General features: G+C 44.4%; 1 protein-coding gene across 2 annotated transcripts in view; it reads right to left on the bottom strand.

Annotated features, from left to right (window-relative positions):
• KIF26B (kinesin family member 26B) overlaps positions 1-26,637 on the bottom strand; it is a 523,722-nt gene that overhangs the window by 102,081 nt on the left and 395,004 nt on the right. For both annotated transcript variants that reach the window (XM_004605438.2, XM_055147197.1), the window contains 3 exons: positions 8,087-8,293; positions 1,614-1,707; positions 246-508 (listed from right to left, as the gene is read on the bottom strand). In XM_004605438.2, coding sequence (XP_004605495.1) covers positions 246-508; positions 1,614-1,707; positions 8,087-8,293 — 564 coding nt within the window. The remainder of the gene's footprint in view (positions 1-245; positions 509-1,613; positions 1,708-8,086; positions 8,294-26,637) is intronic.

Below are 26,637 nucleotides of genomic sequence, written 5' to 3'. Positions count from 1 at the left end.
AATCTCCCTCCAATGCTACCACAATTGTGGTTCCTGCTTATTGTCAATTAGATTCAAGGTACAAATATTTAGGTTTGGTGAGCAGATGGCCCCGCAGCTGCAAGCTGTAAAGTTTCTGTGCACTTTAAAGTAAACACAAGTAAGCCTTCCAGTTTACATGTGGAGGGAGTCACGGGTCAAACTGTCCCAACCTCCGGGGTGGGCAGGAGCCATATGACAGCTTGCTAAGCCCCAGAACCAATCACCTGTGTGCCACAGATGGGGTCCTCACACAGGTACACGCCCGGAGACTGGCCGTCCTGCAGACTGCCTGTGGCCACCTCAGAGAGCAGGTCCCTCAGGTTCTCCTCTTTGCCCCACACTTCCACGGCTGAGATCCGCACTGAGAAACGAGCTCCTGTCTTTTCTTTTCGTTCATTGATGAGCTTGAAGAGCCAAGAGATGGCGCAGGGGATGATGCCGAGGTTCTGCATGGAATCATCCTTTCCGATCATGGTGTAGGATTTCCCTGCGGGTGCAAGGGAAAAAGGAAAACCGTTTAGTGTCCAGACCTCACGCTGTAGTTCCAGCACAGATGCCAAGGAGCAGGAGAATGGTGCAGGGGAACAGAAGAAAGATGGTGAAGAGGTGAGGGACGTAGCTTTCAACAACAAAACATATTTCCTAGCATGACGGATTAAATGTCTAGAATAAAGAATGCAAGGACCTAAAGAATGAGAGTAAATTCCAATTTCTCTAGAGGAGGAACCCAAAGTTATCCCATCTGTGCACTATTTGATAGAGTATTTGATATCTATTTGATAGAGTAGGAAGACAAAGAACTTTCAGGACTATTAGGTATTTTTTTTTTCTATTGCCACCGCACAGGTGATACGGACATTGTTATACTTGATCTCCTTTCTAAGCGACATGCTACAGAACAGATTTCATTAAAATCAGGATCACTGCTTCTATCAGAGACAAGAATACAAAAGTGGCCTTGGGATGAAATGTGATTTCTGTCCTGGCCGAGGGCCACTGTTGGAATCTTGGCCAAATGATTAACTTATCAAGCATGTAAAGTAAGGGCTGGTGAGCAGAAGGTCACATGTCAGGATCAAGGTACTAGATCATTGTCTGGTGTTTCTTTGCCTCCTGGAGGGCTCAGCACAGGAATATTCTTGGCAAGTGCTTTTGAAAAGCAAGGAACTGCCAGATCACTCTGCCAGACAGGCCCCAACTTGTGTGAAGACTTTGCTTGAAGGCTGCTCTGATGGATTTTATGTTGGCTCCATCCACCAATCTGAAAACTCTTGAGGGAGGGTGGGAGGCCCTACTGCTTCCCACCAGCCCCTGTGAAGAAATGTACATTTCTTCTAACCAATTCAGGGCATAATTGTGACCTGCACGAGGTAGGAACTGCCCTATTTATTACTCCATTCATTTCTTCCTCGACTATCTGCTGAGGAAGAACTCCTCCATTTTCAAAGTAGAAATGGTTTTGGGGATTATTCAGCTCAACACCTCGGGGAATCAGCCTTCCTCTGATCTGAGCACTGTGGGACCATGGAAAAGAAAGAAGAGGGTGATAGAGACTCCAAAGAGTAGTGAAGAAAATGTTAGGGCTCACTGACCCAGTTTGGCATGTCCAAAGCAGAACACACAGCCATCTGCCCCGTTGACCACAGACTGGATTACCTCTGCCACAGTTCCAGCACACACTTCGGCCTGGCGGACAGGAGAAAAGACATGAGCGGTGAGTGAACCATATCAACAGAGACAGGAGTCTGCCTTCCCACCAGCATCCCATCCCCAGGCGCTCAGCGTCAAATAGTTCTGGAGGAGCTCAGAACACTTTGGTGTGACCCAGCTCTCAAAAGCCTGTGATGCCATACGGTCACTGCGAGTCGCCCTCTGCTCCATTTCACCTGCTGGCTCTGCAGGTAAGAGAAGAGAATGCTGGAATGGGGACACGGGTGCCCAGTGGACCTCATGCTCTTCCCTGAGGAGCCCTTCTGACCTCCTGGACAAGACACACTTATATACTCTCTGCTAACTATATCCTTTACACCACAACACACACACATGTGCATTCACACACACGTGTATACTCATACACATATGCACACACATCTTAGAAAATGGCCCGGCTTATTAGGGAAACCTTGAGAAACACAGTCTTAACTAGAACCAGGAAATTGGTGAGACATGTGTGCTTTCTCCCCCAGCTTCCTTCCTTTTTCTCAACCTTGCATCCTCCTCTTTGTAAAAGGAGCCTTTTTTCTCTAAGTCTGGAGCCTACTCAGTCTCAATCACCATTTGTTCAGAGTGGGTATTCTGTAGAGGGTGTCCTTTCCAGGCTGGTGTGTGTCTCATCTCCAGCTTGATTATTAAATTCTGAGACAGGGACCAGGTGCTAAGTGACTTTTTGAATGTCTCCATTAACACCCAATAATGGAGTGCCCTGCAAACAACAGGAGCTCAGTAAATTGTGTGGACTGGCTTGGAGAGCTAAGAATTCATTCTCTGCTTAGCATCTGAGTCTTTTGCTGTGGCAGCAAGGCAAAATCATTTGCTGTGTGCTGCCGCCTTCATTTCTGCTTCAGTGCCGGAGTCAGACCTGGTGGAAGCATTCAAAGACTCCACAAACACTGGCTCTCTGGGCCACTGCAGCAACGCTCGTCCCAGTGGGACGCTGAGAACCGCAGCCTTGGCGACGAATGTAGTTATTCAGTTCCAGGGTGCAGCCACACAATGAACCTAAGTATTTGGAAATCAATTTTCTCTTCCAAACTGAAATTGAAAAACCACACTCCCAACAATTGCCCACTGTTCCCAGGGCCGACTCAGTAACTCTGCAGGGCTCCCCCTGGGCGAAGAAGATGGTGCTGCCATGGGGACCACAAGAGCTGCCACACTTCCCCCTATCCAATCTCTCATCCCAGGATCTAGTCAGTGGGAACCAGGTGCTAACCCCTGAGACAGTGGGGTTGACAGCAGAGTCTTCATGGAATTTGTCAGAGGACCTCTTCAGACACGTTTTAAAAAAATTTATCAGTGAATCACCATGAGGTAGTTACAGACTTACAAATTTTCGTGTTTGCATTTCTGTCATACAATGATCGAGTACCCATCCCCCCACCAGTGCTCACACTCCACCAATGATCCCAAGAGCCCTCCCACCACTCCCATCCCACCACCCCACCCCACCCCGCCTCTGTGGCAGGGCATTCTCTTTTGTTCTCTCTCTCCTTTTGGGTGTTGTGGTTTGCGATAGAGGTATTGAGTGGCCATCATGTTCAGTCTATAGTCTACTTTTGGCTCATATCTCCCAGCCCAAGCAGGTCCTCCCGACACCCTTTACTTGGTGTTCCCTTCTCTATCTGAGCTTCCTTTTCCCCCAGCATGTAAGGCCAGCTTCCAAAATGTGGGCAAGCCTCCTGGACCTTATCTCTACCATTTTTGGGTGTTAGTTTTCTATTTTGTTACTTTATATTCCAAGATGAGTGCAATCTTTCTATGTCTGTACCTCTCTTTCTGACTCATTTCAGTTAACATGATACTCTCCATGTTGATCCACTTATATTCAAATTTCATAATTTCATCTTTTTAATAGCTGCATAATATTCCACAGTGTAGATGTACCAGAGCATCTTTAACCAGTCATCTGTTCTTCGGCACTTGGGTTTTTTCCAGATTTTGACCATTGTAAACAGGACCTCTGCAGACATTATTGCTAAATGCACTGCCTTCTTGGGAAATAAAGTTGCAAGGTGGGAGAGGGGGCTGGGAACCAGCCTTCAGTCATCCATGAAAGAAACTACTGGATGAAGGTCCTCAAGGAGAATGCAGTGTGTGTATGGGAACCCCTGCCAACACCAATCCCCCACGCAAAGACAAAGATGATATAGAAAAGTTCACAGAGCACAGGTCTCACCCCACCGAAATCTTCCCCGGGAGCCACGGAGAAGAATGTAGTCAGGAATCTGGGCTTGTCTGTCAGAAGCTGACAATGCTCCCCAGTGGTTCCCTGCTGCCTTTCCCTTTGGACCTAGAGAATCAAGCAGCCTTTCCCAGTACATACCCTGTGCTCAAAACATTTAGTTTCCCAACCCACAAGCCCCAGAACTCCTTCCAAATTCATATGCTGAAATCTAATGTCCAGTGTGATGGTAGTAAAAGATAGGGTGGGTGGGAGAATATTAGGTCATTAGGCAGGAGGAGTCTTTCGAGTGAGGTTATAAAAGCATCCTCAAAGACCTTTCTCACCCATTTTCCCAAAGGACAATTCAGCAATTGGGAAGGGTCCTCACCAAACTCCATGTCTAATGGAGCCTTGATCTAGAACATTCTAACCTCCAGAACTGTAATATATTTCTGCTCTCCAGATGCTTTCCAATCTGTGCTCTTGTGTTCAAACGAACCAAAACAGAGGCCCAAAGCCTGGCCCAGTCATATGTGTCTCAGAGTGGGCAGTTGGTGGGGACCATCCACACGTGCAGGGCCTCATGAAGTATTAAGGATGATTTCAAAGGACAGAAGGCAGAGGACTGTTTGGATCATTGCTTAGCTTCGGGAAACTGATGTCTTTAGAGATCAAATAAAAGCAAGTTTACCAAAAAGAGAGTACAGTGGGCAGGGTTCTGCCTTGCAAGTCACTACTGGGGTTCAATCCCCAGCGCCATATATGGTTCTCTGAGCCTGCTAGGCGTGATCCCTGAATGCAGAGTCAGGAATAAGCCCTAAGCACTATCAGGTGTGGCCCACAAACAAAACAAAACTACATAAATAACCCTCTTTCATACTGATCGGTGTAAAGGATCATACAACCTTTTACTTTGTACCTTGATTGTGGAGGAGGTGTGTGTGTTTGTGTGTGGTTGTGTGTGTGAGAGTGTAGTAGCTTTGTATATCAACACCATAAATGTGATCATTATTGAAGTCCTATTATCTAAACTACAATAAAAAATTAAATAAAATAACTGAAAATCAAAAGAAACAAATACCACAATTTATTTAGCCACCACCTCTTTTAACAACTCCCTTTCACTGAGCACTTACTGTATTTTGTCTCTCACCTAACCACTTTGCTGGTAACAATGGAATGAATCATATGGCACATGACAAAATGAGGCTTTTTTTTTTTTAACTGAATGACCGTAGCAACACTTACAAAGCTATCATGTTTGAGTTTCAGTCATATAATGATCAAACACCCACCCCTCCACCAGTGTACATTTTCTACCACCAATGTCCCCTACCCTTACCCTCACCACGTCTCACCCCATCCCTGCCTCTATGCCAGACAGTTTCCCTCTTACTTTCTCTCTACTTATGGGCATTATGGTTTGCAATACAGATAATGAGAGGCCATCATGTTTGGTACTTTATCTACTTTCAGCACACATCTCCCACCCTGAGGGATCCCTTCAATCATCATTGACTTAGTGATCCCTTCTCTATCCCAGCTTCACTCTCTCCCAGCTCATAAGGCAGACTTCCAACTGTGGAGCAATCTTCCTGGCCTTGTCTCTACTGTCCTTGGGTATTGATATCATATTATGATATTTTGTATTCCACAAATGAGTGCAGTCCTTCTATGTCTGTCTCTCTCTTTCTGATCACTTCACTTAGCATGATGTTCTCCATGACCATCCATTTATAGGCAAATTTCATGACTTCATCTTTCCTAACAGCTGCATAATATTCCATTATGTAGATGTACCAAAGTTTCTTTACTCAGTCATTTGTTCTTGGGCACTTGGATTGTTTCCAGATTCTGGCTATTGTAAACAGTGCTGCAATGAACATACATGTGCAAATGTCATTTCTACTGTGCTTTTTTGCACCCAACAAAGGCCATTTTAGCTCTGCTTTCATTCTACCAAGACGGACATTGAGGCCCAGAGTGATGCAATCACTTGCCCAAACACAAGTTGCTAATAAGTCATAGGCAAGCAGAATACAGGCAAATGGGAAGGATCCAAGAAACATATATGCTCAGGAAAGACACTGTTAATAAGAATCTTTCGGCTCTATGTCCCTGTTTCCCCATCTGTCCTGTGAAAACAGAACACACTTTTCTTTCCTATCCCTGCTTTCTAAGGAAAGTCAAATGGACACAGGAAACCTCGAAAGCTGCAACTTTGCAAAAAAAAAAAAAACAGGACTGTGATATTAGAAATTCAAAGTAAACCATTCTGAAATAAGAACAATAATAATACTATGCATAGTAAGCGCTGGCACCAAGTGTGATGTGTAAGCTAAGACTAGTGATAAAATGGCTCCTATTCTTGGAATAAATCTAAAACTCATTAATAGTCCATGCTTAATTTAGGGTTTGCTTTGGAATTCTTACAACTTGGAGAGATTTGTTCCTGAAAAGGTTTAACTGCATTAATTAAATTACTTGCTAGCCATTTATTAGACCAATGTCAGGTTTCGATTAGCAAGCGCACAGGGTGGTACAACACATGAAAAATGTAAGAGAGAGTGAAACCATAGAAGTCATTTGTAAAGTATTTTGTCTTTCCCTGGTACAACTCTTTGGGGAAAACCATACACCCTGCTTAATAAATGGAGCCTATAACACAATATATGTGTCATAGGCGGGCCTGTGTGAGTAGTTCTGTTTTGTAAACTCAGAGGATATAAAGAGAAGCTGCAACAATAGCCATCTCATTGGCACCCTCGTCCTAAGGTTCTACTAGAGGCCACTGGTTACCCTACCAAATGCAGTTCTGTACAAATCCTGGGTCATACTGGACATTTATCAGGAAGGGTAAGGTGACTAATGTCAAAATTCAGGCAAAGTCACTGTGTACCTAAAAATTGGCTCGTAGATGTTTCCAATATTGCCTTATGGTACAAGTAAATGTTCTAAAAGATATCTGAGCCTTGGCTCGGAAATTTTGGAACTTGGGGCACTCAAGTAACCATCAATTATGCACATCATAGATTTAAAAATTGCCACAATTTCCCACCCTTTTCTGTGTTTCTGCCTTTTTCAATAAGACTTTGCAATCACTTCAGTCAAGAGGTGATACCTCTTCCCCCTAGCTTGAACACAGAAGAAGAGATTGTTTTGGCTTAGAATTGACAAAACACCTATTCTAAGCTGAGACCTTGGTGCCTGTGTATTTAGGTCCTTGCTACCACCAGGAGTGCAAGTCCAAGCTAGCCTAACGAAGCGTGAGAGGCAGGTGTTGTGCCCAAGGTCATTGTAAGACCACGTGGGTTAAATGTGGGCCACAGCTGCTCAGCTGACCCAAAAATTCATTCTCAATAATTCTGTGCAACCAAAGAATTTATTAAAAGCTACTAAATTTTAGAGTTGTTTATGATGCAGCCATAGCTTAGCAATAACACCTACACCTTTTCTCTTCCCGTCTACTCCACTACCTCAGCTACAGGGCAGCTCAGTTTCTTTGCCTAGCACAACAGTCCTTCATTCCAACTACAGAGCTGCTCGCAAGTTCAGTGCGCATTCAGAGGGCCTAGGAGCCTGCCTAGGGTTAAATTCAGCTGCTTGAAGATGTCTCCTGCTTCTCACACACCTACTCAGAAGCCCAGGCAGAAATGGGGTCCCAACACCTTGATGCAGTTGTTCCTGGAACTTCAAACTATTGTCTCTCTTTCTGTTACTGTATGCTAGTCACTAATGGATTTCTCTTCTTTCTCCTGAGAGTGTTATTCTGTTAAAATCTAACAAAGGGGCTGGACAGATAGTGTGTGGGTAGAGTGCTTGCCTTGCATGCAGCTGACCCCAGTTCAATCCCCGACACCACATATGGTACCCCCAACCCTTTCAGGAGTGATCCCTAAACACAGAGCCAAGAGTAATCCCTGAGCAGCAATAGGTGTGGCCACAGACAGACAAACAAACAAAAATTCTACCACAATGGTGCTGCCCAAGGCATGACTCCAGTAATTCAAAAGGACTAAACTATTAAATGGAACTCAGAGTGGTGTAGAAAAGGGGTTACAAAGCTAGGGAAACTGCTATATTAAAATATCCTGGAAGAAGACATTTTTGGTACACAATGATGCAACAGAACTTTCTTGAGATGAATCAACACTTCCTGAGCCTGAGGGGGCTTATACCCACCTGAGATGCATCTTGTGGAAAAACCGCGTCAAAGGCGAACATCTTGGGAGGGACTTGGCTGCCTCTCTTTTGGAATGCATTTTGACCTCCACACGTCAGAGGGTCATACAAGGTGATTTGCTTCTTCCGTGGGTCCACCTTTAAGAAAGAACTGGATTCTGAGGTATCACGAGCCAAGGTAGAACAAATGCGAAGCATGACTTTCACCTGTGAGGAAACAGAGGGCAGAAAACCATACAGATTAAAAGTTAAGCGAGCTGGATGCTCTGTGAGAGAACATCCTCCATAATCAGAGGTGCAGCAGCATGGAGCCCGCTCAAGATAAACGATGATGAAATGCACAATGAATTAGCAACCTCCCTTAATGAATCATGGGGAAACTGATTTATTTATAATTACCTGGTAGAATATTTTGATATGTCCATTATTTTATTACAGAAATAGCACATCATGTTCTTTGTCTTGCTATTAATATAAATTGAAAATTAACTGTACCCTCATGGCCCAATTACATAGATGAAGAGGTAATCTGGACTGCCAAGCTTTTGGGGCTGGTTCAGTTCCCTGGAAACTCACAGATCAATAAACCACGGACATAAAAGTTAGCCCCATAATTTACTCCTTGCCTCTGCTCATCAGGATTCTTGGAGACAAAAATCCACAGTTATTAGTGTCATCATTAAAGGCCTGTGAAATGGCCTGTTTTTAATGGCTGGCATTTGAAATGTGGTCCAAGGGGCAGCTGTGATAAAAGATTTGTTTGAAACATATTATTTGGGATCCCATTAAGTGTGTGCGCAGAAGTTGTCATTTCAGGGGATGAAAGCGCATCTTGGTGGGAAACAGGAGGCAGCAGGCCTTTAACCTGCCTCCTCTTAATGAAACATGGATGTTTCCAGTGCTCACAACCAACCCAGCACTGCCACAAAGACTGAGTGTGGTGCTTAGGAAAATGGCCCGCCCGCCTGGAGTCCTAAGGAGAGTAAACGCCAAGTTAAAGTCATACAGAGCTCTGGAAGGGCAAGTCGTGGGGAAAAGAACAGTGCTTTCTCTGGCTGGTTCCACTGCCAGGCTGCCTGTTCAGGGCAAACGTATTAAGCACCTACTTCAGTACCTGGCCTTGGGGGTGTAACCCCTGTTTGATCTGTGGTATAACAGGAGAGATGGATCCAGATCATTTTTCAGAGTATAACGTGGCAATTTCAGAAAGATTATTTTAAACTCCTCTTGGCCTTGCTCTTTTCCTCTAGTCAATGATCAGGCCTGATGAAATCTCAGGCATGCAATTTGCAGTAGAGGGGTTGTAAAACTATAAATATTTCAAACATACAAAAATGTCCAGAGGATTGTCTATGTTGTGTCTAGCTCCGTCTGCCTGCTGAGGCCTGAGAACTCATTTCTAGTGTTCGAGGCTGAAATGTAAAGAATTCCTCGGGTTTGTGGCCCATCAGATGTCTGCCATGCTCCTGCTCTGCTTATTTCTTATTTTTGAGCATTGTGTGTGTAGGAGGAGTACCGGAAATATAGGTCAGAAGGTGGAATTGCACGTCATGCATGTGTGAGGTCCTAGGTTTGATCCCTGGAACCACAGAGTCACCACCCCACTCTGCCAAGCACAAGGGATGTGACCCTGGTGACCCCAGAGTTGCTGGGCCTGGCCATTGCCTCATGGTCAGGCCCAAACTAAACATTGGGACCACAAAGCTGTGCTGTGGCTCACTGAGAATGGTCCCAGGTCTCCTGAGCACTTCTTAAGGACCCTCCTACCCCACTGGCAAAGCAAAGTATTTTGTTTGGGAGTCACAGAGGAGAGAGCAGGAGATCGGGAGGGCTTCTTGCTCAGGACCCACAGTGAGAGGGTCCTCTGACAGTGCCTCTTGGGGAGGGCTGAGTACTGTACTCTGGCCGGTGCTATTCACACAAGATCTCACCATGTGCTTCAACAGACTGCTATGTATTTCTCCAGGTTGCACAGAGGACAAAACAGATATTACTGAACCTCTACAGAGCCTGCCCTAGATCACTGCACCTCTGGGTATAAGGTTGTAAGAGACTGAGTTTGTCCAGCACGTGTTCCACTGGGCTATCTCCCATCCACAGTGGATCTTCTCAGAGCCTGTTTCCTCACCTGTACAGTGGAAACAGCAACACCATCTCAGGCGCCTGTTGTAAGAATGAAAGGAATTGACGAGAGAGGCACGGAGTATTGTGGGGCCTGACTCCTGTTCACTCTCCCCTCCTCCCTGCCCTTGCAGATTCTATAGTTTTCCAGTTTCCACTTAACAATAAGGATTCAGAACACTTTGCCTGAACTCTGGGTACCCAGAGTTCAATGACAAACAGGATACAGTTGGTGGGGCTGTCACTGCAGGTAGAGCTTGGCATAAGGTATAGGGCTTTAGTAAAATGCTGTCAAGACCACAGGGGCTGGAAAGATAGTACAGTGGGTAGGATGCTTGCCTTGCACACAGCCAACCTAGGCTCAATCCCTGGCATCCTAAATGCCCCCCGCCAAGTACCTCCAGGAATACTCATGAGAATGTAGAACCAGGAGTTACCCCTGAGCATTGCCAGTCTGTTGCAGCCTACCTACTCCTCAACTCTCCCTCCGCCCCCCTCACAAAGAAGACCTTAAGGTCCATGGTCTTTGGCTGTTTGACTAAAACCACCACTTTTGTCTGCATTCCATTCTGGCACTTTTCTTGTCTGCTGTGAATCTCTTAAATCTTACCTTCATTTCACTTACTCCTACAGATTAGGCACGTTAGGTCGCAGCTGTGCTAAGAGCACAGATTCAAACCATAACTTTTGGAGAAAGAAAAAAAGAAAAGTGCCTGCTATAGAGGCTGGCTAGGAGGATGGTGGGTGGCAGGGGAGAAACCGGGGGCATTGGCGGTGGGAAATGTACACTGGTGAAGGGAGGGATGTTGGAACATTGTATGACTGAAACTCAATCATGAACAACTTTGTTGTGTGTATCTCATGGTGATTCCATACAAAATTAAAAATTGAAAAACAAACAAGCAACACAAAAACCCAAACTGCAACTTTTGGTAGGGACTTATGAATCTCTGGGGGGATTTCTACCCCCCAGCCCAGCCTCTGAATGGTTCGAGTCACGGAGGATACAGTGCCAGGCAGAACTGATGGAGTCACATGGCCCACTGCCTTTCCATTTCACCATTTTCACATGCAATTTCTGGGTAACTAGAGGTGCTGAATGTAAAATATGAGCTCAGCCACGCAAGGACCTATCAAGAGAGGCAGGGAGAAGGGGCTGAATTAGTGAGTCATTTGTCCAGGAGGAATGGTCCTGCATCCTAATGAGGTTCCACCCTGCAGAGCAATTTCTGCGCAGACCCTGGGCATGGCTGTGCTGTCTGGCCAACAAGACACCCGGCTCTTTAAACCCGCTGAACTCAGGGCTGGGGAAATGCCACACTCCATTCTTTCCTTTGCAATTCATTTCAATAAATGAATATTTTTCCACTTCAAGGAAGGAAATTGGGTTTTTCTGCTTCACTTCCTCCGTGTCATTATTCCTTTAGTCCACCACTCTACTTCCTGCTTAATCCTTTGTAATTAAAGTGCTTAGGAGGTGCCACTAGTGATCATGAAAGTCCCTTGGACTTCTTGCCAGTAGTTCTTGCTTTCGTGGCAAGCAGTGTTAGTTCCCCCACAATATCTCCTTCCACTCTTCCTCTCCTAGCTGCTCTGGGCTGCAGGGGTTAACATGCAGCCCTCCCCAGCTCTCCATCAAAGGGACCATCAGCATCTCACTCCCAAAGGCAGAGCTCGGGCTGTGGGACCTTGAAGGCCAGAGGCACCGTCAGAACAGCGGAAAGGGGAGTCTGACAACCTGATTCAAGCAAGATTATATTAGCACTTCCTCTCCCTACATCCTCACTGGCAGGGACCCCACTCTGCCTCATTGATCTAATTAGTCAGTAGATGGTATGAGACAGCTGTTGCTCTGGGCAGTCGCTGCCTTCGTGTCCTGCTCATTCATCATTTCAGCACGTCCTCCTGGACAGCGTGGTCTTGGTCAAACTGGGCAGAAGGGATTTGTGTGCATGTGTCAGCAGGGGGTGCAGGGGTGTGGGTGTGGAGGGGAGGTGGGGAAAGTCTGTGTGGGAGAGAGAGAGAGAGAGAGAGAGAAAGAGAGAGAGAGAGAGAAGAGAGGAGAGATAAAGAAAGTGGAATGAGAGAAAATGTATGCATAAGAAAGGGGGGGAGAGAGAAAGAGGGAGGGAGGGAGGGAGAGAGAGAGAGAGAGAGAGAGAGAGAGAGAGAGAGAGAGAGAGAGAGAGAGAGAGAGAGAGAAATTGTCTTGCTCCTAATCTGTAGATATTCCCTCAAGGTATAGTTATAACCAAATGCCACCCGGTCTTAGCATGGACTAATGAAGCCCCCTAAGAGTTACAGCTTCACATGCTCTTGTAAACGGACACTCCCATCCTTTGTCACAGAGGACAACTACATGGTGCAGATCTCAGGGGCTTCTTCAGAGCCGGCTTCCGCGCTTGTATGCAGTAGTTGTCCAGCTGCAAGCTCTCTGCAGATGAAAGGCTTGGGAGGGCTGTCGGCAATGCCAGCACTGGGAGTAAGGCTGGGGGTGATTATGAGGTGAAGGGGAAAGGGGAGAACTGGAGCAATCACTCTCATACCTGGACTGTCGGTCACTCACTCCTTTGTATCATTCCAGAATAAAGGACTCCTCTCCTCCCCCACCGCCCCCCTCCCTGCCACCCCAGACACAGGAAATAATGGCCCAGTCTCAAGGAGCAAGCATGTCAGTGAGGAGAAAACACTGTTCCATGAGGTCAGAGGCTGCAAAGTAAATTAAGCACAGACATCTCTTGCCTTTCCATATATTATTCTCTAAAAAAACTGAGCTCTGAGTGCAACAAAATTTTTTTAAAACCAGCTCCCGTGCTCTGGGGGGAACTCAGCACATGAGTTTGATCCCTTGTGCTGTCTGCATGCACTGAGAAAGAGCCAGGAGTCCTACTGTCTGCAACTCAGAGGCCCTGTGACAGGCATGACCTTACTTCCTTGGTGGCAGAGGAGCCAAAAGTCTGGGCACAGGACTGAGGTGCTGTCAAGGGCGTGAGCGGCACTGAACTGACCAGAGAGCACTTCCTGTACTCCCCATGTTTGGGTGGGTCCAGATCGTAAGCAGAAAACCTGGAGCAAATCTGAGACAGTCTACTGAATGTGGACATGTCACTTCAGACACAATGTGTGAGTGATGGTCACTGCAGCAGGGAGCAAGGACACTGGTTCCAATTCAACGGTCCCACCTTGGGAATGTCTGTGTGAAGGGGTGTGGACCCTGGGGTTCTCATCCCTGACATGGACCTGGTGTATTACCTTCTTTGAAAGATGGCTCTGAAGAGATAGTAAAAAGACAGACTTCAACAGAGTTTGACTACAAACTATTAGTTATAAAAGGAAAGGGAGAGAAGGAAAGAAATAAAGAATGGAGAAAAAGATTCATACTCTTCAAACAAATTAGTATAATATAGACTTTGTGTGCTAAATTAATTGCCTTAGAAATCTTTTGCTTCTCAATGTTATTTACTAGGTTTGGGGGCCATATCCAGTGGGGTTTAGGGGATCATGCAGCACTGGGATTCAAACCTGGGCCTCCTCCAACAAAGCATACATTCTAGCCCATTGAGCCATCTCTCTAGTTCCTCCACCTTAAAAGTTAAACCAAAAATCTTTAACAAACATAAGTGATCAGAGCAGAAAACAAATTGTTCTCCCCCCAATGAAAGAACATATGATCTGCTTGCATTCTGCATAAAGATGAGTGATCCATGTGAAGTGTGAAGTGAGCAGCTAAAAGCTAAGTGTGGCATTTCCCTTGTTTCACTCCTTCCTTTTCTGTCTTGATGAGAGGTGATGGATGTGCTCACATTGTCTATTTATGGTACATTAGTCACTTCAGGGAAATTCTCCAACCATGCTAAGTAAAATGAGTAGAGAACAGGAAAGCCAAACTGCACACTTTCCCAGACGCGTGCTTCTCCGCACACTCGTTTTACTGATCGACCACGCAATCCAGCAGTCGTCATCCCCTTCTACACTTAGGACATTCTGACAAATCTGTTGGAGAATATTTTAATGAAGAGAAGGTTCTAAAACACACTGTGAAACATTATTAAGGATGATTTTGTCTGTATTATTTAAAGAACCTTTTTTTCATAATAATATGGTGCAGATTGTATGGCTAACCCACCATTAGCACACTGAACTCCATAAATAAAATCCTCCTCTTCCCTCTTTATTTACCCAAGTTGCCTGCATAATGTGATAGGAGAGAGTTGATACTGTCCTAAATGTATCAGGTTTTAGTGCGTATATATATATATATATGCATATATACACACATATGCATATGCACATATGTATGTATATACATTTGTCACTGTATCACTGTATCACTGTCATCCCATTGTTCATCGATTTGCTTGAGTGGGGGCCAGTAACGTCTCGATTCGTCTTAGCCCTGAGATTTTAGCAGCCTCTCCTTACTCGTCCTTCCAAACGGTGCCGTATTGGAGGCTCTTTCAAGGTCAAGGGAATGAGACCCGTTATTGTTACTGTATTTGCATATCGAATATGCCACGGGGAGCTTGACAGGCTCTGCCATGCATATACATTTATACATATATATTACAATATTTACTATTAATGATACAATGGTCCAGCACCACATCTTAAAATTGGGATTTTTAAAAGAAGGAGGTTTACATAATACTTAAAATGGGAGAGAGAAAGAAAGAGAGAGAAAAGAGATGCTTGCCATAGAGGCAGGCTGGGGTGAGGGGTGGCTTGAAAGAGGGGGGAGAGAAACTGGGGACACTGGTGCTGAGAAATTGCACTGGTGGAGGGATGGCTACTGGAACATTGTATGACTGAAACACAACTATAAACAATTTTGTAATGCTCTATTTCACAATGATTCAATAATTTTGTTTTTTAAAAAGGAGATTTAAACAATTCCTGGTAAAATTTCTAGAAATAATCTGAAATCACTTCTTCTGAAGAAAAATCTTGATGATTTCCAGTGACCAAAAGGTTTCAGAAGTCTTTTAGGTGACTTAGGGAATCATATGCCTAGTAACAATAATCTTAGAAGTCTCATATAACTTCAATTCCAGGATGCACAGGGCAAACTAAACAGTTCTGCTCCCTAAATTTACAGATGGAATTTTGACCTGATCTTAATTACGAGGTCACTGCTCTACCCATGTACAATTAGTGAGTTAGAGTTGCATAGATCCCTACCTGAAAGGACACCAGAAATTTGAATCAGAATTAGGCTTTTGCTATCAATTACAAACAAAACTGCATTAGAAATTCCTTACATTGAGCAAGGCTGGAGCAATCGTACATACACCTGACCAGGATTCAATCCCCAGAACCCCGTAGGGTTCCCCCAAGCACGGACAGGAGAAATTCCTGAGTATAGAGCCAGGAGTAACCCCTGAGCATTACGGGGTGTGACCCCAAAACAAAAACAAAACAAAAAAAAGAGAGGGAAAGATAAATTCCTTATACAGAATTGAATTTCTCTGCAGAAAATCACAATAATAAATCCTACCTATTTAAAGATCATGGAGTTATAGAAACCTGAAAAAAAGTCCAGAGTAATAAGATCTGGGGCAAATCGGGGCGGGGGAGAGGGGAGCAGATGCAGGAATTGGGGAGACAACCCAGGCTTATTAGAGGTGATCTGCCCTGGGCTGCCAAGTCCACCGATGACTCCAGCAGTCAGCCTATGCCACCACTGTGACTTCTTGGCAAGTTTTACAAGATTTACTGTTTACAAAGAACTTCCTCATCTCCTCTTTCCAGCTGTTTCCTCATGAGGGTTTTGTTAAGAAAATATTATCTTACCTATTATTATTATTGCCATCCCCAACCCTGCTCGGCTTGAACTTGCTCTCCTGGACCTGGGCCAGATAGAACCTCCCTGAGGGAGAGATGAGGGGCAGGGGGATGCAGGGATGTACCTACACTGTGGTTAAGTGGCTTCTTGAAGGGTCCAGACAGCAAGTAATGAGCAGGCACGCCCTCAGAAAGAGAAGATCCACGTCACTCAAGTAAGGTGTGAGAGGTGACAAGTGGTGGCATGCTAAAGCTAAGTGTAAGCAGACTGACGTGTGGCAGACCAAAAAGTGAAGCCGGTAATGAGATGTGCTCAGGAGAAAAGTGCTCAGGGAGCACAGGAGGGAAATTCCCAAAGCTCTTCATCACCAAATCTGTCACCCAGGAACCCAGCAGGGGACTACAATGGCTGAGAAGAAAAGGGTTCCTATGAGTTGCTGCCTGCGTGAGGCTGGCCAGCCTTGGGGAGTTTGAAGAGTCCCACAGGCCAATTAGTGGGCTGGGGAAAGAGCCAGCCAAGGTGCAGGGCAAAGACAGGCATATTTCAGAACCTCATCTGTCAGCGAGCACGGGCACCCTGACAGCTGCCTCTTTAAAAGAGACCCGATCTCTCTGCTTCTTGTATTAGGGAGCTCAATTTAAATGGATGATCTGGGTGAAAGATTCATCCTTTGACACAGGGCATTCTCTGACCTGAAGGCAAGTGGCAGAGGGACCATGAGGTGGCCCTGTAGCCACCTGGGTATGAAGGAGCCTCATTCTCTCCACCCTCCCACAGACACATGCAGAAGAGACTGGCGCGCAGGAGGCAGGGACTGGAGGCTGGCTGCCTTGGTCTAAGTTCTGGCTGTACTGTCTCCCGCTACATATCTGTAGGCATCTGAACACTCTGAACACATGAACTGCCTGCACGCCCCATCTGCAAATGGGGGAGGGGGGTATGTTATAGGTCCCGCCTGGCAGGGTTGTTCTCATCCAAGGAGCAAGTACTGGTCACATCCCTTCCCACAGAGCTTGCTACACAAGTACTCAAAAATACACTGCTGTAGATTTATTCTCCTAATAATGCTAATACTTATCATTACATGTTGTAATACAGAATTCTAGTCTTTTAAAAAAGGCATAATATTAAAACTACAATTATTAAATATTATGAAGTTTATGAGTTTAATGGATAGATCATGAACTTGGAAGTCAAAATAGAAAATCAGCACTTCCTAGCTGTGTGGGCTTCAGCACACACATACACACATAGATGTGTCTGTATGTGTGTGTGGTATGATTAATTTATACATAGTGCTCAGGGCTTACTTTTGGCTTTGTGCTTAGGTATCACTCCTGGCAGTGCTAGAAGACCTTATGTAGTGTCTGGAATCAAACCTGGGTCCGTATTAAGCATACTAAGCATATTAAGCACGTGCCTTAATGGCTATAATCTCTCTCCAGCCCTGAGGTTTGACATATTGTTTTAACATAGTTTTCTCCATAGGAAAATGGGGTTAAGAGTCCCTACCTTGAAAGGTGGTATGAACGTTAAGCAAATCATCTTACTATGTACTTGGCACAAAGAACATGCACAATAACAAATATTTTCCATTGCAGAAGCCTGCAGTTGCTATGAGAGCCTGTATCTTGGACAGTTCAGCAGATGGTTAACAACCCTCCACCATGTAGCTTGGATCTGAGAGTTTAGGACATCTAATCACTAGATTTCCCAATCACTTGTGCCCCTCTGCAGACAGTGAAGAGCAAATGTCTTGCCATCCTGCAGTGCAGAGCTGGGTGGATTCCATCACGCCCAAGGCACCCCCGTGGCCACATACATAGGGCAAAGCTTGGATCTTTCAACTTCTGCCCATTCTTTCTTTGGCTTGATTTTATTTTTCTTTTGTAGGTAAATGTCACAGCTGGAGATTTTTTCTGACTTACTGGGTTGGAAACCATTGCAGTCGGACTGTGGCTACTATGGTTGTTTTATCTTTTGAAATGCCCATTCACAAGCTAAAATAGTATGGCAGGGATTTTTGAGAAAAGCAGCAGCAGCAGGTACTCCTGAAATTAGAACTCTTTCAGATGTACTCAGTTTGGATTTGGCACTTTCTGTAAACAAAGGGCCCTTTTATGACTGGAGTTCATTCATGTGTTACAACTAAAGAATGAAATAATGGATCTGTCATTAAATGGTGAACACTTGAATGCTGCCTGTGCTGATGGGGACTGGTCTGTCCCCAAACACATGCTGGTGGCTTGGAAAGCAGCAGGGCAGGATTTCTTTTTCAGAGGCCGATTCATCGTAAATTTAAAAAATGCAACTTGCTAACAGGACACTGGCCTAGGTGTCTTCTCCACCTCATTCTTAGGTTCTCCTTGAGTCCAGGAATTTCAATATTCTGCTGTTCAGTTTATGTATTGTATAATGAACTCCCAGAATGCTGAAAAGTGAAATAACTGAGTCACGTGACTGGCTAGGAATACTAACTACAAGATCCACCCGGGAATTTGATGAACAACAGAAAAAAATATCCCAGCTATTGAAAACAACAACAACAACAAAACTGTCTATATAACAATTAGGCATTTTTTTGCCATTCATCTATTTTTATTATAAAACTGATGCTTCAAAGACACTGTCTATACTTCCTTAAAATTCTATGAGATGTGTGTGCCTCCTGTGGTGTGATAATATGCTCCTGGTACCACTATGTGTGAACAAAACCCGAACAGAACAGAATGTAGGGGTCCCACTGTCAGCTCTGGGTCTCAGTGCTTCTGGAGTCAATGTCAGATTACGGGGAGAGGTTCCCCATGACGACCTTTCTAGCCCGACAAGAGAGGCACTGGTGGTGGGAAAGAAGGCATTCTCAGGACCTCTTGAATGGTTGGGTTTGATGCAAAGCTGGGCAGCCCCCTCCTAGAAAAGCTATGCGTATGCACTCTGCAGCTGGGACTCTGAAACCTTAGCTCAAGAAAAGAGAGGGAAGTAAAACCTCTGAGAGGTCTTGAGTTCAACAACTGAGCATCTGGTGCTGGAGAGGGAGACATAGTACAGTCAGTGGGGTGCTTGCCTTGCATGTGTCCATACCCAGGTTTGATGCCTGCATCCTATAAATTCCCCCCCCTCCCGAGTACTGCTAGAAGTAATTCCTGAGTGCAGAGCCAGGAGTAACCTTAAGTGTTGCCAGATATGGCCCCCCAAAGCAAAACAAACACCTACCACCCCCTCAAAGATCGAGCATCATTTGTGGGGAGGATTTTGGCCACAATCAGTGGTGGGCAAGGGCTATACCTGGGTCTGTGCCAGGAACAACCACTAGCAGTGCTCAATGAGCCATGGATGGTGTCTGGGATCAAGCCAGGGCCAGCAGGATATAGGGGAAGTGGCTTATTCCCTAGCCAAAAAGATTGAGATCTGGAAATCTCTTAGCTAAGATAGAATATGAGGTAAATATGACTTTCACTGAAGTTCACCATGTAATCAATGGAGTGTCATACTGCATTCTTGTGACCAACTCATAATTTAACAGAAGAAAAGTAACATCAGTGCTGGTATCTTGCTCCCAAATCTCCAGAACATTACTTGATAAGTCTCAGAGATTTTCACCCCAGAAATAAGAAAAGGAGGGAGGGAGGGAGGGAAGGAAGGAAGGAAGGAAGGAAGGAAGGAAGGAAGGAAGGAAGGAAGGAAGGAAGGAAGGAAGGAAGGAAGGAAGGAAGGAAGGAAGGAAGGAAGGAAGGAAGGAAGGAAAGATGGAAGGGAGGGAGGGAGGGAGGGGGGGAGGGAGGGAGGGAGGGAGGGAGGGAGGGCAAGGAGAAGTAAGCAAGCAAAAGCAAGCAATGAAGAAAACAGTGAAAGCACAATAATAGCAACACTAGCCACAGTCACCCCAATTCCTCCTTTGTTTGTTACTCCAAAGACTGCTACCCTCAAGAATACATTTGATCAAGCCCGTCAGACCTGGATGAGGCACACATTATACAGGCCAGTGGGGAAGGCACAAGTTTGCCCTGGAGCTAGAGAAGGAGAAACAGTCAGATCCATTCATAAAGCCAAAGGGGAAGAGTGGTATTGGGATTTCAGATGATTTTATTTTCAGACTTGGGGCTTGGAACTTGAAAGCAACTGTAATTCTCAGCATTGCTCCAATAAACCCCATACTTGTTTCCTTGGATAAACCAGGGCAGCCCAGGAGGAGAAGAACCTCTCTGCTGATAAGCAGATGGGAAAAAGGAAGTCCAGCTGGGCTAAAGGAGCAAATGTTAATGAGATGCTCCTGTCACCTCTGGCCAGATGCAAGCAACTGACCCCCCTCTAATTCCCTTAATGGACTCTCTACTTTGGCAGAGAAACCCTTTCTAGTATCAAGATACAATTTCAGGGAAGAATGGAAAATTCAAATATGGAGAATTATTTGAAGAATTTATTTCCTCCTTCTCTTCTTTCCTCTCTTCCTCTTCCTCCCCCTTCTCCTCCAGGCACACCCAGCAGTGCTCAGACCTTATGTCTGGCTCTGTGCTCAGAGATCATTTCTGCCAGTGCTTAGGGCATCACATACAGTGTTGGCTGCATGCAAGGCAAGTGCCTTAACTATTGTGCTCCTTCTCTGGCTCTTTATTTTCTTTTTAAAATGTGTGTGTGTGTGTGTGTGTGTGTGTGTGTGTGTGTGTGTAAATCAGATGGGGTTAAAGAGAGATGAATCAAGAAAACGTGCTATTGTCCTAATTGCAGTCTTCTCATATGTGCTCATGATAAGAGTTTCTAAGAATCCAGAGCCAAGGAGAAGTCTCAAAGGGCTGAAGCACATGTTTCACATATGGGAAGTCCAGGATTCATCCCTTGCACCACATGATTATGGGTAGTGACCCCTTATTACCAAGTTGGGAGTAGCCCAGAGCAGTGCCAGGTATGTCACCAACATTCTCCCCACCCCCGAACTAAAACCAATACATTTAGGTATCCCCCTGTATTCCAGTAATGCTAATCCTTTTTGCCTGGGAGGCTGAGACTGTGGGGGAGTCTTGGCAGCCAAAGCATAAGCCTTTAATGAAAGGAGCTTGGTCAATAAGCTAGATGCCTACCTTTGAGAGTTTAAAAGCCTCCCTAGTACACTGTGTCTGAAGGGAATGTCAGAAATATTTATCATGTGCTGGGATGGATGCTCCATATTTTATAGGATAGTTTTACCTTATTTTGCAGGTAAACTGCAAGATATGCTCTTTGCATTTCCAAAAAGCTTGAGTACTTATCTCTGAATCAGGGCACAGTTAAGTTCACCCTGTTATAACTTAAAATCCTTAGAATAAACCCTTGCCTGAAGTGCATGGACTGGCCAGAGACTCTCCCAGAGTGCCGACCATGTTCCCAAATGAACCTACTGAACAAACATCCAGCTCAGGAATGGATGTTTTTCCATGCGCTCATTCCTCTAGCATCGGCTGATTACTTCAGACTGTGACAGGCCAAGCAAGGTGGGTAATAAACTACTTAAGAACTGGCAGCTGTCTGCCAGGGACTGAGACACTATAGCACTGTTGTCCTGTTGTTCATCTATTTGCTTGAGCGGGCACCAGTAATGTCTCCATTGTGAGACTTGTCGTTAATGTTTTTGGCATATCAAATACACCACGGGTAGCTTGCCAGGCTCTGCCATGCGGGTGGGATACTCTCGGTAGCTTGCCAGGCTCTCCGAGAGGGATAAAGGAATCGAACCCGGGTGGGCCTCATGCAAGGCAAATGCCCTACTGGCTGTGCTATCGCTCCAGTCCAGGGATTGAAACAAAGACAAAAGAGCTTGAATTGAGATACACTGAGGAACCAAATGGGGCCTTTCCATGAGGGAACTGGCTATCAGGAAGGGCTTCATGAAGATGAGAAAATAAGACTTACAAAAATATTCAATAAAATTAAAAATAAAAAAGGATTCGAGAGAGGCACATCAAGCAGGGAGAGAGTGTGGCAAAGTGTGGAGTTCAGGGCTGATGGGTACTTGAGCGCTTAAAAGGACATAGGGCTTTGGCAAAATATGGAAACAACCCGAGTACCCTAAAACAGATGACTGGTTAAAGAAACTTTGGTACATCTACACAATGAAACACTATGCAGCTAGGAGAGATGAAGTCATGAAATTTGCTTATAAATGGATAAACATGGAGAGTATCATGCTAAGTGAAATGAGTCAGAAAGAGAAAGGCAGACACAGAGGGACTGCACTCATTTGTGGAGTGTAGGGTAGTATCACATGAGGCTGACACCCAAGGATGGTAGATACAAGGGCCGGGGGGATTGCCCCATAGCTGGAAGACTGCTTCATGAGCAAAGGGGAGAAGGCAGATGGAATAGAGAAGGGATCACTAAGAAAATGATGACTGGAGAAACCAGTTGGGATGGGAGATGCATGCCAAAAGTAGATAATGGACCAAATATGATGACCTCTCAGTGCCTTTGTGCCTAGTGGTAAAAGGCCTAGTAAATTAGTAGAGCCAATAAATCGGATAAGTGAGATCAACATGAGGGTTCATGTTTGTCCTTTTTGGTTATGAATTGCTAAGTCGGAGAAGAAAGTTGGAGAAAAGTAGATGTCGTTATTATTAGGTTGATTGAACAGAGGGAGAGTTGTTAGACAAACTAACATTCCATAAATAGTAGTATTAATTCATATAGTTTTCTTATTGGATAGTCAGGTGAGAGGAATTAGTATAACAGTAGGTATAATAATTTTTAACATTGAAGGAGATTTAGGTTTAATGGTTTTAGGTTTAGGTTTAGCTATAATGCCCAAAAGTAGAGAGAGAGTATGGGGAATATTGTCTGCCATAGAGGCAGGGGGAGGGTGGGAAAGTGCGGGTATACCCGGGATATTGGTGGTGGGGAATGTGCACTGGTGGAGGGATGGGTGTGTGATCATTGTGAGATTGTAACCCAAACATGAAAGCTTGTAACTATCTCACAGTGATTCAATAAAATTTAAAAAAAAAATTTTTTTTAAAAAGGGCATAGGGCTTTGGGTCAAGATTCCTGATTTTTCCGTCACAGTTCCCACCTCTGTATGGTGAAGTGGGAAATAGTGCATCCATCTGAAGGCAGGCATGGGGGGAACTACAAGACACACTGCGTGCAGAGTCCAGCAAAGAACGTGGCACATGGGAAGAGCTCCGTGAGTGCTGCATGAAACAGACTCTGACTGGAGTTTAGGCAGGGCTGGGTGGAAGAGGGGTAAGAAATCCTGCTGGGGAAAAAAATAGGCGGATATTAGCTTATGGAGGGACCTCTTTAGCAAACTGAATCATGCGGACTGACTTCAACAATGGAGAACCGCTGAAGGACAAAGCAAGCCAGCAGCTAGGAAGTCCCCATTGTTCTGCACTGGCACACTGCTCGGTGGGTCACGATTGCAACAACTTTTCTTTTGGTGTGTTTTTTTTTTCTAGTACTGCATTTTAAAATGTGATGAACACTTGTTCAAGGAGTCCGCTGGAGGGATGGTGGAGATCAGTGGTTATCAACCTACCAGCGATGCCAGTCAGCTGACTTAGAAAGGCTGAAATCCACCGGTGGAGAGAAGTGTCTAGGTGTGTGCATTTGGTATTTGTAGCAGCCATGCGAACGAGGGGCAGAATGAATTACCTAGCCAACCAATAAATATTAAAATGCCTAATTGGGAAGGCAAAGTATGCCAAAAACATTTGCATTCAAGGAAAGAGTAAGAGATCTGCCTTAGAATCCCGAGCCTGCTTGGTTTACAGTAGCATGCATCACGCCATAGACTGTGGATGGCTCTCCTCGAGGTACAAACAGACTTTCCTGTGGTAGCATGGGTACTGCCTGAGACAAAGAGATCTCTATCTACTAGTAGAGGAGAAGCAGAAGCATTAATGCCTCTCTGTCAGAGTTTGTATCAGAGAGGGATGTCCTTAACTTTTGAAATTTTGATGAAGCAATTGTTCACCTAATCAGGTCTCTCTTGGCACATTTTTGTTTAAATAATTACAGGCTTCCAGGAATTGGCTTTATACAGCATGCAAGGGAAAGCTCAGATTTTCTTACTCATGAGCAGCAAATGACTCAAACTCTTTATAACCCAGACTGCTGGGGCTGCCTCCCAAAGTGTCTGATTCAGGAGGTCCAAGGAGGGGCCCAGCGACTTGCATTTCAAACAAATTCCAGCTGCTCGACTGGTCCTCACACTAGGAGAAACTCTGCTTGGGAAGTATGTTGGCTTCAACTTCATGAACCTCATCCTCCAGACTCCAGTGTGAATCGAAACCACAATTGATGCAACTATTATATCCTGAGAAACTGACAGACTGATTAATTTTTAAAGATTCTGGTCACTGAAGAAAGAATGTTTTGTGCTGTCAAAGGAGAACAGGCTTCTGGTTCCACTCCACAGATCTAGTTGAAGAAAACTCTTGAGTTCTAAAGTGGAATAAAATGAGGGCTGATCTTAGGAAAGATCAATAGAACAAGGAATTTTTCTTCTAAAAGTAGCCCAAGTTTAATTTAGTTCTATAGCTTTTCTCCCAAATGCTTTCTAGGGCATACGCTTCCCATACATATTCCACAACAAAATTCCCAACTCTTTCTATAGGTTTTTTTTTTAAGAAATTAACACATATAAACAACCACGCAGAATCTTATTAAAATTACACTCATGACAAGATCAACGAAAGAACTAACAATTGCCCCCAGACCATTTTTACTTCTGCAGTGCATGATCCTGATTCTAAAATGACATGCCTGCGTATACTATGCATATACTAGACTGTATTTGATGATAAAGTTTAAGGCTTTCATGTAACAATTTCTAGAATAAAACACATATGGCTGGGGCTGGAACAGAGGGTAGGGTATTTGCCTTGCATGTGGCCAACCTGGGTTCGATGGTATATGGTCCCTTGAGCACCACCAGGAGTGATTCCTGAGTGTAGAGCCAGGAGTAACCCCTGAGCAACTCTGGGTATGACCCAAAAAGAAAAAAATAGACACACAAAAAAACATGTATAGTTGGGTAAGGTGGTCAATATTTATTTCAGGTGGAAAACAGTACTTAAAATCAAAATATTTAGGGTCATTTCATCTAAAAATGGCTACTCCACTGCTAACCCAGACTGCTGGGGCTGCCTCCAAAAGTGTATAATTCAGGAATTCAGAATAGTTTGGAATTTGAAGAAGATATTTCAAAATAAACCAGTCACTAAAAACGTAACAGTCACTAGATGGGGCATAGAAAATGTAAAATCATCCTTTTGGGATAGGGTAATTGGCAACCTTCCAGCCAGTTCTTCTATCACTGACTAAAAATGAGGATGATGATGTAACCCAGATCCATCTCGAAGGCCACTTAGGTACCAGAAGATCTTATTACAATTCTACCCACCTATAACACAGTCCAGATGGCAAGAGTACCATTAGAAAGGGCTCTAGTGAGCTCCACTGAGAACAAGATGATTTAATAAATGCTCACACATGATAAGAAGCATTTGTCTATAAAGTTGGAGAAAATGAGACTAGAATGAGTTTTCCCGTAAGGCCAAGCTTACGGGTTGATGGGGACATGATGTTGGCAGCTGAGACAGACTGTCAAAACTTAAGTTGGTTTGCAGACTTAGCAATTCCATAAGGCCACTATGCACCAAGCAAAACACTCATTTCTGATTGGTTAAAACCACGGAATCCTTAAAGGAGCACCTGTACCTTCTTTGTCCTCATATCCCCCATGTCAATAATACTGATATCATTGGTGCGCCTCACACCGAGTTGAAGTTCAAATCTGCCAAATCAGTAAAATTTTAATCTGGGAGTTCAATAGTAAGAAAGATGTATTCAGAAGTGTGCTATTTCATAGGAAGATTCTCATAAGGATCTGAAGGGAAATAAGAGATAGGAAGTGGGAAGTGATAAGGGGTCAGAAATGTTTTCCAAGTAGCTGTCTGGGATTCTGACCTCAGTTCTTAATATTATTGTGGGTGGAAAGGGTAGAGCAATGCTGAGTATTGTGTATGTGTTGAATTTACAAAAGATAAGCATATATGATGAACTCTGAATCTCCCTATATTATGAGAGTGAGTGTGGGCATTAGATTTAGGTTAAGGAATGGAGAATGCTATTAACTCATGTTTAGTGTCAATTCTTGCCTATGGTTTCAGTTCAAGAAGCATCTCTTGCTGGCCTTCCTCTACCTTGCTCTGGGTCCAGCTACCCATAGAAGTGACCCTTTTTTGGGGAGGGAGGCGGTTCTGTAAGAAATAGGTTCAAAGGAGCACAAGGCTTGAAGTAGCAGGAACTAATTCAATTCCAGCCCAGGCTACAGGTAGTCCATATTTTTCCTTTCTACCACAGTTGCCTACTTAGGGAGATAAGACAAGAAGACAAATACAAATCCTTAGATCAAGTCAAATATACTGCACATAAGTTATACACATAATAGACCTCAAACTGAATGTATTTATGGTTGCTTTGGCAAGTTTTATGGTGTTCCCTAAAGTCATTTTTAACTTGTGCTACTGTGGTTCAGCATGCCAAAACATATTTCAGCACTTTAAAAGCACAGGCTATGATTAAGTATATTAAGGGACTTTTAAAACTTAGATTAATGGCCTGATAAGTTGTAAAACAACTCAAAATTGTGTAAATTTGTATTCAGGGATTTTTT

The sequence above is a fragment of the Sorex araneus genome, chromosome 9 (genome assembly GCF_027595985.1).
Source record: "Sorex araneus isolate mSorAra2 chromosome 9, mSorAra2.pri, whole genome shotgun sequence".
Classification (NCBI taxonomy): Eukaryota; Metazoa; Chordata; class Mammalia; order Eulipotyphla; family Soricidae; genus Sorex; species Sorex araneus.
Note: the sequence above shows the minus strand (reverse complement) of the source record. Positions and strands in the feature narration are given on the sequence as shown.